At 36.5% G+C, this 12,683-nt stretch overlaps 1 protein-coding gene across 1 annotated transcript; it reads left to right on the forward strand.

Moving 5' to 3' along the window:
* Positions 1–2,189: 2,189 nt before the first annotated feature.
* On the forward strand, positions 2,190–11,658 carry LOC121323006 (protein mono-ADP-ribosyltransferase PARP14-like). The gene is made up of 10 exons (XM_041263714.1): positions 2,190–2,424; positions 4,709–4,824; positions 4,999–5,029; positions 6,406–6,585; positions 6,683–8,538; positions 8,708–8,759; positions 8,945–9,325; positions 9,916–10,055; positions 10,682–10,856; positions 11,158–11,658. Exons 1-10 carry the CDS (start codon positions 2,238–2,240, stop codon positions 11,442–11,444), a joined length of 3,405 nt encoding a protein of 1,134 aa, XP_041119648.1. The 5' UTR covers positions 2,190–2,237; the 3' UTR covers positions 11,445–11,658.
* Positions 11,659–12,683: the final 1,025 nt, after the last annotated feature.

Here is a 12,683-nt window from a genome sequence, read left to right on the forward strand (position 1 = left end):
CCACTTCATAATGATCGACTTGACTGTGCTCCAAGGGATATTCAATGCCTTTGAAATCTTTTTATACCCCTTCCCTGATCTGTGCCTTTTTATAACTTTATCCTAGAGTTGTTTTGAAAGGTCCTTGGTCTTCATGGTAGTATCTTTGCTTTGAATGCACTACCCAACTGTGGGACCTTAGAGACAGGTGTATTTAATCTATAATCATGTGAACCACTTTTATTGCACACAGATGGACTCCATTTAACTTATTTTGTGAATCCCATTAAAATGCATCAAGATTTCAGGTTGTAAAACAACAAACTGAAAACGTCCTAGGGCGCTCTGTGTCCGAGCAGTCGTATTTATAAATACTGTGCTGTGTTTGTTTTTGTGAACCGTGTGTTTTGTTTCTAATGGTTAAATGGCGTATCCGTCCCATGCTAGGAAGGGGGTTCCTGTGTGTTTTAGTTAGTGCTCGAATAAAAGTGCGTGACAGCGCTGAACTTTCATTTCTTGTGTCGGGTCAGTGTTTTAAAGGGGCAACAAACCTTTTAAACTGTATTGGCAAGTGAATGGAGTGTTTATCCTTCACAATATATATACAGGACTAATCTTCGACTTCAACATACAACACGCCCTTTTATATCTATTACATTGGAAACATGAACAGCTGCATGCTTCTCTACACCACTATAACCAATGGTATTAAGCTTCCCTCCCTTCAAAACTGCAAGAAGTTCAGCTGCTACAAACAAACGCCACCCATGGCAAATACATGATTGGGATACAAAAAAACTTCTTAGTACACATTGCAACAGACATTACATTTAAATGTGACAATCTTTTTATTTTAATGAACTGAACTGTTTTGGGGAAGTATAATAAGTGGAAGATCAGCTGTGTAAAATAGTTGATGTTTAACTTGATTTCTTTGTGGGTACTGTATTTTGCTAAGACCTTCAACATGAAGAGAAGCAAGAAACATTTCTTCTTGTCTGTAGGAGTTGCCGTTGTAACTGTCTGCTTATATAGTCATTCTTTGATTTCTGTGCATTTCTCCGTGATAAATCAGAAAACAGACCTAAGCAGACAAACTGTATTCCCATTGATTATTTTCCCATACAAGGTAAATTTAACACTGTCATGGGAAATACTTGTCCAAGCGCCAAAGGTAATGTTGATTGACCAGAATCTGGGTAAGTGGCTTATCTTAAGTATAGATAAGAAGTTGGTCACACTCAAGAAAAACAACCAGTTAACCAGTTTTTGCATAAAACATAAGACCAAAAATATCTATTTTAGTAAAAAAAAAAAAAAAAAAAAAAATGAAAAAATGAAAATGAAAAATGACCCGTGGGCCAAAGTAAACTTGTTTACTGTAAGTTATAAAATGGAATGTTCGGATGCTGCACACTGATTGGCTGCTGAGAGTTGTTAAACCGTTCATAATGATAGCTGAATGCAAGGTGCAACATTTTTTTTTTTTGTGTGTAATTACAGTTTGATTAATAAATTATCAACACATAACGTAGTAAACTCGCAACAGAGAGCCTGAGTATATTTTTTTTATTACTACTCTATTGTACCTCTTTTTTTCGCTATACATACAGTCGCTAAGTTTGGCCGATTGTGTGCTGCCCCTTGGAACTCTTGTCCACTGTCGGCTACCTCCAGGCTATGGGGCGCGTCCTGCACTCCACCCAGAGCGCTCCCACATTGTGATACATTACATAACTAAATGTAATTACGTTTCATGATATACATCAAACAAATAGGATAAATCACTAACTATGTAACTAGAGTATAAATAGGTGATGTTGCTGGTAAGTTTCCCAAAGGCTTTGGGAAGGCGTTACTAGTAGCAACGTGACGTCAAACAGAGAGCAGCGACGGGCAGCAAGCTAGCTTGCCTTGGGATACGATAACGCACCCAGCCTTTCCATCTGCTGCCACAGGTGACTGACACCCCCTGATACCTGTTCAAGGCATTAACGCTTTCTAGTCGCTCCCTTTGCATAAAACACATATTTAAGAGTTTAATACTGATGTCTTACCACGGAGCTGCTTTTTTTTAGATTATAGAGTCAGTTGTGTAGTGTATATGAATATTATTTCAGTATAAAAGATATCTCCTTTCAGTTTTTATAAGGATTATGATTCTTTCGGGAACACGAACGTTTCTGTGAAACGAAAGTGAAACTCGAGGCAGAGCCGCAAATGGGTGTGTTACGGTATTTTAAACGCCGGCAGATGAGATGGCGGAGTGTTATCCATATCCCGTGACAGTTGAGGGGGATTGGGGCCCAAATGTTGCAAAACAATGTAAAAACAAACTTCAGATTTACTTCCAGAGTAAGAAGAGGTCTAACGGAGGTGAATGTCTGGTGGAATATGAGGATCTCAACAGCAGTCAAGCAACAGTCTGGTTTAAAACAGACGAAAGTACGTTATTATTATTATTATTATTATTATTATTATTATTATTATTATTATTATTAACAAGTGAAAAGGGATCATTGGGCAAAATATTAAATGTCACAAAAGTAAAAAAAAAAAAATAGTGTCAATTTATAACTTTAAAACTACACTAAAATAAATCAGTTTTACAGTATACAGAATCCCCTCTGAAAATTAATTTTAGTATAATGGTACTGAATAGCAAAAAGGTGGAAAGGTTGTACTTTTGAAGTTACACTTATGAAGTTAGACGAGACCAACAGTGCAAAACAAATTGCCTACATCAGTGGCCTGAATATATTTGTATTATGGTTAATTTCCCATAAAAACATTTATCATATATATATATATATATATATATATATATATATATATATATATATAGAAAGAAAGAAAGAAAATAGTCTGTTTAGTCATCAACCGTGTTGATTAAAAGGCAAACCAAAGCCCACTTGTTTGTTGTTTGCAGACTGGGTGGGGCGCACCCTCAGGTTGGCTCAGTTGTATCATTAATTCATTTTAGACACAACGCGTTTCGACAATACATGCCTTCATCAGCTGTTACAGATAAAAAAAAAAAAAAAAAAAAAACATCAGGTGAATCCAATATATAAATCAGTAGATAAAAACAATTAAATCGAATAGTAAGTAATTGACTCATTATTAAAGATTGTCAATTCAAGATAATAGGTCCTGATATACTTAAATAAACATTGAAAGAGCCCAAATATAGGTCATCAATACATTCTCAAAGAGGACTTAGAGTAAGAAGATCACTGACATTACATATAGTTTATGTTTCAAATTCAATAAGTGAAAAGTAACAATTCAAGAGCATTAACACAAATTATTACAATAATGTTGCAATTATTATACAGGCTAAAAATAACATTTTATCAGGTCATGTACAAAGATGTTCCAATCTCTCAATTCAAGGTAATAGGCCCTGATATAGTTAATTAAACATGATAGTGTAAAATCATTAGTTATTCAAAAAGCAACAAATGGAAAAATTCGTAATAGGTCATCAATACCAAGGGTTCTGTTTCTAGCCTTAGATTTATTGGAATTGAAAAAGTATGCCCTTCAGAGAGAGGTGGCAAAGTTGTTAATGAATTATTACAAAGAGAAGCCTATTGGATCTATACATGGAACCTTATGATTTAAACCAGACACTCGAACTGAACTCTTTTCTGTAAATTGGAACATCTTTGTACATGACCTGATAAAATGTTATTTTTAGCCTGTAATAATAATTGCAACATTATTGTAATAATTTGTGTTAATGCTCTTGAATTGTTACTTTTCACTTATTGAATTTGAAACATAAACTATATGTAATGTCAGTGATCTTCTTACTCTAAGTCCTCTTTGAGAATGTATTGATGACCTATATTTGGGCTCTTTCAATGTTTATTTAAGTATGTCAGGATCTATTATCTTGAATTGACAATCTTTAATAATGAGTCAATTACTGTTTGATTTAATTGGTTCTATCTACTGACTTATATATTGGATTCACCTGATGCTGTTTTTTTAAATCTCTAACACCTGATGTTTTTTTAGATGTAAAACATTGCTGTCTTTTTAGTCTATTCAACAGCAAGTCTAAAATGAATTAATGATACAACTGAGCCATCCTGAGGGTGCGCCCCACCCAGCCTCTGCAAACAACAAACAAGTGGACTTTGGTTTGCCTTTTACTCAACATGGTTAATGACTAAATAGAGACTGTTTTCTATGTTGTTTTGGGTAAACACCTATATGAAAAATGTGTGAACTTGGGCTGTGCATGAATGACTTTTTCACTATAACTATATGTATGTATATGGTTTTACCTGTTTGGTATCCTATTGTCTGTATCCTAATATAAAATCATGGTTTCTTTTTCTTTTTGGTCCAATCATTAGTTACCATGCTTACTGACTATTCCAGGGAAAAAAAAAAAATTAACTAAGAGATTTTATATTTTACTAACTCACAGTTGCTAAAAGAATGGGAGCTGAAATTATAGCTGAATACACACCTAGTTGTCATTTTAAGTGTCTGTACATCTATATGTAGATGGGACAGAATTTCAGTTGACACAGTTTCAGAATTTCAAATGTTGGATGAAAATGGTGCTGTGTTATTCATTGCTATTTGCTTAATGTTTTTTTGCTTCCTGAAAATCATGACAAATGTTTGATCCTGATTCCTCAGAATACTTAAAGCTACTATCTAAGAACAATTAACAAAAACAGTAACTTTGTTTTTTCCAATTTATTAGCAAGGCAACAAATACTCGACAAAAGTAATCATGAGTTGAATTTAGAAAGAGAAACGGTGAGGCTGACTGTCAGAGTACATCAAGATAAAGCAGGAGGCTGGAATCCTACTGTACCTGTAAGTAAACAAATTGGCAGAACGAAAGTCTATGGATAACAGATGTGATAATATGAAAAAAAAAGAAATGGTGTTGGTGTAATAAAAGCAGTACATTAATAAACAATGTAAATAGTAGAAATTAGGATGTTTTGCTTTAATTGTGTAATCATTTTTTTTGTATTTATTTTTTAGGAAAAAGAAGCAAGTATTCCACCAGAACAAGGTACTGGACTATTCATTTACAGTAAACAGTGAAAGTCACTATTGCATTTGGCTGCCAATACTTATGAATAGGGAATACTGGGACGAGTTGCAACAGGGTTTTTTTTGTTTCTTCAAAATGGTCAATCTGAATGTACCCAGCTTTATACAGCCCAGCTTCAGACCCCCAAGAGTTCTGTGATTTTCACTTTTTTTGGGCCAGGTTTTTGTGATTTTTGTTTTGCTTTTTACACAAGTGTTGATTTAAAACCTATAATTGGTGCGATCTAAAGCCCCTTTACACTGGCATGATCTACCCGGGTCAGAACCTGCCCAGGCAGGACCAGATGTCATGCAGGTCGGGTACGCGATTTCACACTGCTTTTGATAAAGCAGGCTTGACCTGGGTGACAGATGCAAGTAAACAATGTGCGGATCAATGCCCCAGAAGCAGCTTGTTACAGGTGCTTCCATCCCAGCTTCTCTGGATTTAACTGTCGGCCCAAATGTTGATTAGAGCAAATGTTTCTTCATCCCTGCTGCAGACTGGCTCATGGTGTGTCTCAAGCAACAAAAATATGGCTAAACAGAAATGTTCCTTGCGGAAGTGAAACCTGCACGCAGGTGTGGCTGTTTGTTTTTGCGTCGTTTCACAAACGGCTGTCAAACATTTTGTCTCTCTCAGCCTGGGTCAAAGCATGTCAACCCAAATCCTGTGGTGGGTCACTGAGACCCGTGTTGACCCGGGTAGGCATGCTAGTGTGAAAGGGGCTAATTGGGTAACAAAACTGGATAACACTTTACAATTACACAGTATATACATGTATGATTACTAAATATAAAGGGTGTAGGAAGAGACTAACACCTTTTGTAATTAGTGTCTTTACTGTATAATTCGATACACTTTAAAAAAATAAAAAGAACCTTTTGGTACTGCCATTACTCCAGTGAGTCATAGAATTGTGATGCTCATTATTTTAAAACTCAGTTTTACTGTAAAAGACTGACATTTTGGGCTTTATCAATGTGAATGTTTTATTATATACATTTCTTTCAAGTTTTTACAGTCGACGTTGCCTGGTTTATCATAGAGGAATCTTTGAACAGCACAGAGCAGATTTGAGGGTTTATGAACAGTTGCCTACCCCTTATTTAGATAAGTTCCCATGTACTGTAATATGCCTAACCCTCTGTTCTGATGCTGTTCTGTACCAGTACATGTTGCAGAATGGACCAGAAACAAGAGATTCCAATGACACACAATTTGCTCCAAAACTCCTCAAAGTGGAGCTGCTGCAAGCAATTGCATGTAAAGACATGCTCCCCTTGCTGGGGACCCTCTTCAATGAAACAGGTATATTTTATTACATATCCCTAATTGTCTGTTTTAATTTCTAGATGTACCAGAATGTGTTGAACTAACAAGAAGTGTCAAAGTGGAAAACCTACCACCTAATGTCAGTGAAGGTCTGCTTCATTTGTACTTTGAACAGCCAAACTGTGGAGGTGGTAAAGTTGAAAGCATTACAATGTTACTTGAAGAAAAGGCAGCTATTATCACCTTTCTGGACGACAAAGGTAATATTGCATGGTGTTTAAAAGAAAATAATAATCCTGAGTCATAATTTAAAATAGTACAAATTAATGTTAAAACATATATATATTTTTTTTTTAGTGCCTGAGGCTGTAAGAAAGAAAGCCCACACAATCAATAAAGCAGCTGTAAAGGTGTATCCCTATTATGATTCTTTGGGTACAGCTTTGTATGGGAAAGAGAGACCACTGTGGAAGCTGCCAGACCCGTTTACTGAGATCATGGATTCCTGTGTTTGGAAGTTTCTACACACAAATAACAAACACATTACAATTCTAACAGAAACCATGGCAAAGTGTTTCTGTGAACTAGACTGCACAAGTCCGGTAGCAAAAATCAGTCCATCCCCTGCCTTATTGAAGCAAAAGTCCATGACTGCTAAGCATATCAATGCCTGGCAGTATGATGCTTCAAAAGCATTTTGGAATGTCCTGTCCAAGTACAAGTACATTGACTGTCCTGTAAATTCTTTAGTCTGGAAAGTAGCTGAGGAAGACATTCGCAGTGCATTGACAGATGCTGTAATCCTTGTACCAGACATGTTCCTGGGGAAAGTCATGTTGGTGGGATTGGCAGAGGATGTTGACAGACTAGAGTGGGTTCTGACTGAGATTGTGGACAAAGCCACTAAACGGATTGAAAGGGAACAGAATAGCCTGACAGAGAAGGTTCCTGTGGTACCAGCCATGTATAACATACTGAAGCACGATGGACTTGTGGAGAATACCATGAAGGATCATCCAGAGCTCAAGCTAGTTTACAAACCAGATGTGAAGAGTCTGATCCTTTCTGGTTTAGCGGTCGAGGTGTTCAGTATCAAGAGCAAAGTACTGGAAGCAGTAATGCACATGAAGAGGAAACAAGTTGAGCTCAACCCTCATATTGTCAGCTTTCTTAGTGAGGTGGATAACGAGGAACTATCATACTGCATCTTTACTGCAAATGGCATCAACGCAATGTGCGAGACTCAGGAAAGTGTTGTTTTTATCATTGGAAACACAGATAGAGCTTTAAATGAAGCCGAAAAACAGATTAATACATTTCTAGTCTTTCAGTGCATTGAAGTAGAAGATAGCAAGGTGATCAAAAAACAAGAGTGGGTACAGTTAAAAAAATGTCTTGACAAGACGTACAACAGCCCAAAGAAAACCATGGCAATAAAAATATTCCAGAAGAACTCCAAAATACAAATAGTAATTTCTGGCTACTGTGATCATGTGAAGCACGTGTATAAACAAGTGTCTGATTTTGTCAACAGAAACTCGCACATCGAAGAAATTGTTAACGTTAATTCCAGCGCAGTTATCAAGTTCATAAAAGACAGAAAAAATGATTCATGGGCGAGGAATACACACATAGGGGAGGTGAGAATTGACTTTCAGACAAGCAAACCAAAAATCAAACTGAACGGTCCAAGGGTTTATGTTTTGGAAATGAAGAAGTTGTTTGAAAAGATTGTTGCATCTCTCCATGCTGACGTGTTGAAAATCAATAAGCCTGGGGCAAAGAAGTTTTTCCGAGAACAGGGGAACATGTATATTTCCCTAGCCATGCGGGAACATAACTGTGTTGTGGTGCTTGACTCTCAGGAAGGTGATGAGAAGACTGAAGCCATGGGTATCTTAACAGCTTTCCCACCAAGTAATTTACAAAAACACAAAGACCTTGCTGGGATGGGGAGACCACAGCCATTACTTTCCGGTGCATGGTCACTAGAACCCCCTGGAATCTCCTCAGATCACAATAAACACAGACCATATGGAAGCCTGGCTCTGTACAGGGAAAACTGGTTTAGAATCCCTCAGCCAACAGTTTCTAATACACAACAGTTTAATGAAAATCCTGTTAAAAATGTGGAGTTGAGAACAATTAGAAACAGAAGACCTGCAACGGATCTTGCCAGCATCCTAGGAAATGGAATCATCCAAGACAAATCAGTAAGTTTGGAAATGGAGCAATTAGAGGGAGGAGAATAATCCCCCTATTTAAAATAGTATGTTTTTTGTGCAGTAGTTGAAATAAAGCACTTGCAGTGAAAAAAAAATGTGTTTCTGAACACCAATCCAAACCTACTAAACATGATCCATTTTTTTCTTCTTCTAAAAGATACTTACTGCTGAACTGATGGGCAGAGTACAGAAAAGTAATGGTAAAGCAGGTAAGCCTTTTCAAATGCATATATAAAGTTATTTCCTATGTCTAGCCATGTGGAGTGCAAGTGTAGTTCTGTTAACGCCAAGTTGACCTTCATTATTAGATTCATTAATTTAATAATACACAATCATAATTTGTCGTTTAATATTTGACTTAATCACTTCCCTTCCCCATTGTTATTCAAAACAGAACTCCTTTTTGGAAAGCCTGGTAAAGAAGAAAACCCTAATGAAGAGTTTGTTTTGGAAGGAGGAAAAATTGATCCAGCAGTTTTGCACATCTGTGCAGAAACAAGAAGCAGTGTGGAAAGAGTCAAGTCCTGGCTAACAGATTTAATTGATAAAGAACATGTTGAGGAGAAGATTGAGGATGTGTGCATCAAGCGATTCACTGATAAGGAAAGTAAGGCAATTGAAAGCCTTCAAAAGAGGCTCCAGATCAGAGTGGAAGTGAAATACCTTCCAGCTGGGCCTTTCATCCAAGTGGGAGGGCTCACAAGAGATGTGCTGAAAGCATGCACTGAAATCCAGGATATGATCCGGAGAATAAGAGACGAGGAAATCCAGAAGCGTAAGTTAGTCTTTTTACAGAGGGAAACTTCAATGGGTGGGTAAGGGTATCATAGGGAACTCCATTTCTGCTAGTTTAAACCAGACATCTTATCATTGTAGAAACCTGCATCTCCATTCCAAAGCATGTGCACGCCATTGGCTGGGATATTCCAAAACTGCTCCCCCAACCCCCCGATTTGTTATGAAGAGTTTTACAAGAACCAAAGTTAACAACAATTAGATTTTCCAAGTTAAATACAAAGGGACCAAACACAAAGCTTAGGATAACAAGTAATTGTTATTTGTATGTATTCATTGTGGTCTAGAATGTTGTATGATGTATGGAAAATGCATGAAATAATTATATAAAATAAAAACAGGACTAGCAATAGGTACATTTTTAAATGGGCAATATTGCAGGGTCAAGTGAAGTAAAGAAATATTGAGCTTAGTATACTGTATATCAATCAGTCCTGTTGTTGAAGCCGACACCCTGGGATCCTTCAAGAAGCTGCTTGATGAGATTCTGGGATCAATAAGCTACCAACAACCAAACGAGCAAGATGGGCTGAATGGCCTTCTCTCATTTGTAACCTTTCTTATGTTTAGGTCCTTTGTTCAGTGTTCCAAGGCACTGGGATGACATGAAGGGGTCCTCATGTCTGCAGATACCCCTAAAGGCATCCTCACAGGAGTACATGGAGGTGGAGAGGTCATTTAAACGCACTTGTCACTTGACTATTCTCAAGGTAATTAGTAAAGCAGGGTTTTTTTTCTAATCTAGTGTCAAGATCTGTTCTTCCTTGTAGACATGGGGTTTCAGGTGATCTAAACACCAGACGGTTGTGAATCTACAGATGGAAATACAGGCACTGTTAGCTGTTTAATTGTCAAACTTGGTACTCAAAAGGCATTACTTTAATTATCTAAAGTGGTGGTATTTACATTCACTGCTGTCCTTTTATTTTTTTCAATAAGCATCTACTAAGTTGTTTGTTTGCTTGACGTACTTCTGTTGAGCTAAGCAACTTAAGTGTGCGTCACCTGCAAGGTTAAATTAGATGGGAGCCCTTGTGGTTGTCTCTTCCAGGATAGAGTGGTTTTTTCAGTTAAAGAAACTGCGGGCCAAATTTTGAAAAGGGGAGCAGGATTTTTTTATGGCATTTAGGGGTTGGAAAGTAAGATGAAACTGGAGCAAACAGACTTTTCCTAACAAAAAAAAAAATTGGTGCAATCTCCTGCCATCTACAGGAGCACCATGGGTCAGCCTCATTAACATGTTGACCCAACAGATTGGAAGACCACATACAGGTGTTGCCTCTGCACTTCAAAAGCACCTACAGTACTCCAACCATGTTAATTCACTTTTTTTTAGATTGAAAGAATTCAGAATCCTAACCTGTGGCTGATTTACCAACTGAAAAAACAAGCCTTTGATGAGAAGAATGGCAACACTAATAATGAAAAGCAGTTATTCCATGGAACATCATATCAGACAGTAGATATAATTAACACCAATGGATTCAATAGGAGCTTTTCTGGAAAGAATGGTACAGTAAGATCTTTTCATATTTTACATTTTTCTTTTTATGTTCTGGAGATTTGAGTACAAGTATTTACCCATTAGTAGGTAATATTTTAGCAACAACTCTCAAACATCAGGGCTATGATTTTGGTAATGTACAATGGAATTTATAAACATTAATATTTAATAAGAATTTGATAAGCTATTGTCCAGATAATGTATGCAAAAAGGTGTGATATACACATGGACATATGTAGGGATAGACAGACACCCACATAGATCATCTTTGTCCTCTGATTTACCTTTATGTATTTTTTTGGTTAAAGCTGCAGCCTACGGGAATGGAACCTATTTTGCAGTTAATGCCAGTTATTCTGCAAGTGGTACTTACTCTGTACCCGATCCACAAGGACAGAAGTACATGTATCTCACCAGAGTCCTCACTGGGGTGTTTACCAATGGAAGACCTGGCATGAAAGTTCCTCCTGCCAAGAATGCTTCAGATCCCACTGATTTGTATGACAGTGTAACTGACAACCCTGCAAATCCAGCTATATTTGTAATATTCCATGATGTACAAGCTTATCCCGAGTATTTAGTCACCTTCTGTTAGTTCTCTCTCTCACAGTATTGTGTATGTGGAGGTCACAAAAAGGTCTATTACAGTTTGTAACCAATTGGTGATAGTTCATGGAGAAATCAAACATCTCTAATTTGAAAGTCCCATTCCAAAAAACCATAATGATTCACTGCCTTAAATGTTGTAATTCTGGTTTAATGTCTCAAATTTTGAAATGTTTGTTTTGCAATAAAACTAATGAAATAGTACTGGATAACTTCTGTTTACCCTTTAATGATCTTTTGTGTGTATATATATATATATATATATATATATATATATATATATATATATATATATATATATATATATATATATATATATATATATATATATATATATATATATATATCATAGCAAACAGAGGGTTTCCCAGAGAAGAAAAAGTGTTTTGCAATAAATGTAGAGACAGATGATATTAGGCCTGCTGTATAAGAGAATTTCCCTTTTAAATATATTTCTTAACTGCTGGTATGTGTTTTGAAGTTTCTAGAAAGGAATTATTATGAAAGGTGGAACATGTATATTTAGTAAATTACTGCTGTAGGCACACACAGTCTTTTTATTAACTTTAGTAAATTATGCTGGCAGGTAAAAGACAGGTTACTTTTGATGTTGATAAATGTCTGACAGTACATGAGTGTTCTACCACGTGCCTTGAGCAAGCCTCAGAGATCCTACAGCCATTGACAGGACATCTTTAGCCTCACTATTTGGAAATGCTTCAGCTCTTTTTATATCTTTTTACATCCGATTTATTCTGGAGTTTTTGCTGCACAAGACCACTTTGAAAGGGCATAGAATTATTGCTATGGCGAAGGGGTACACGCTGTTATTTGCCACTTTATAGAGTTTCAAACAGAACACTCACTTTGCATATGATTGGGACCTGATCCTGGAAACTCAATTGACTTTGATATGTATGCACATTTTGTTAACGAAACAACCAATAGTCACAGAATTTCAGGAACATCAAACTTGATACAAAAACAGACTTTTGGGGGGAGGAGGGGGGGGGGTAGCGCCCAATATTTCAATTTTATTCCCAAACGCTAGCCCATAACCCCAATTTAAACTTCTATTAATTTAGTTAATACAATTATTTCTTAGAAACTTTTAAACTTATGCTAAAACTAAACTAATAATAAGTTATGCCGGTTTATGATATATACTAGTTTAAAAAAAAGCAGGGCAAAAAAAAAAAAAAAAACTTTATCGGCAACATAATAACAT

The sequence above is a fragment of the Polyodon spathula genome, chromosome 11 (genome assembly GCF_017654505.1).
Source record: "Polyodon spathula isolate WHYD16114869_AA chromosome 11, ASM1765450v1, whole genome shotgun sequence".
Taxonomy (NCBI): Eukaryota; Metazoa; Chordata; class Actinopteri; order Acipenseriformes; family Polyodontidae; genus Polyodon; species Polyodon spathula.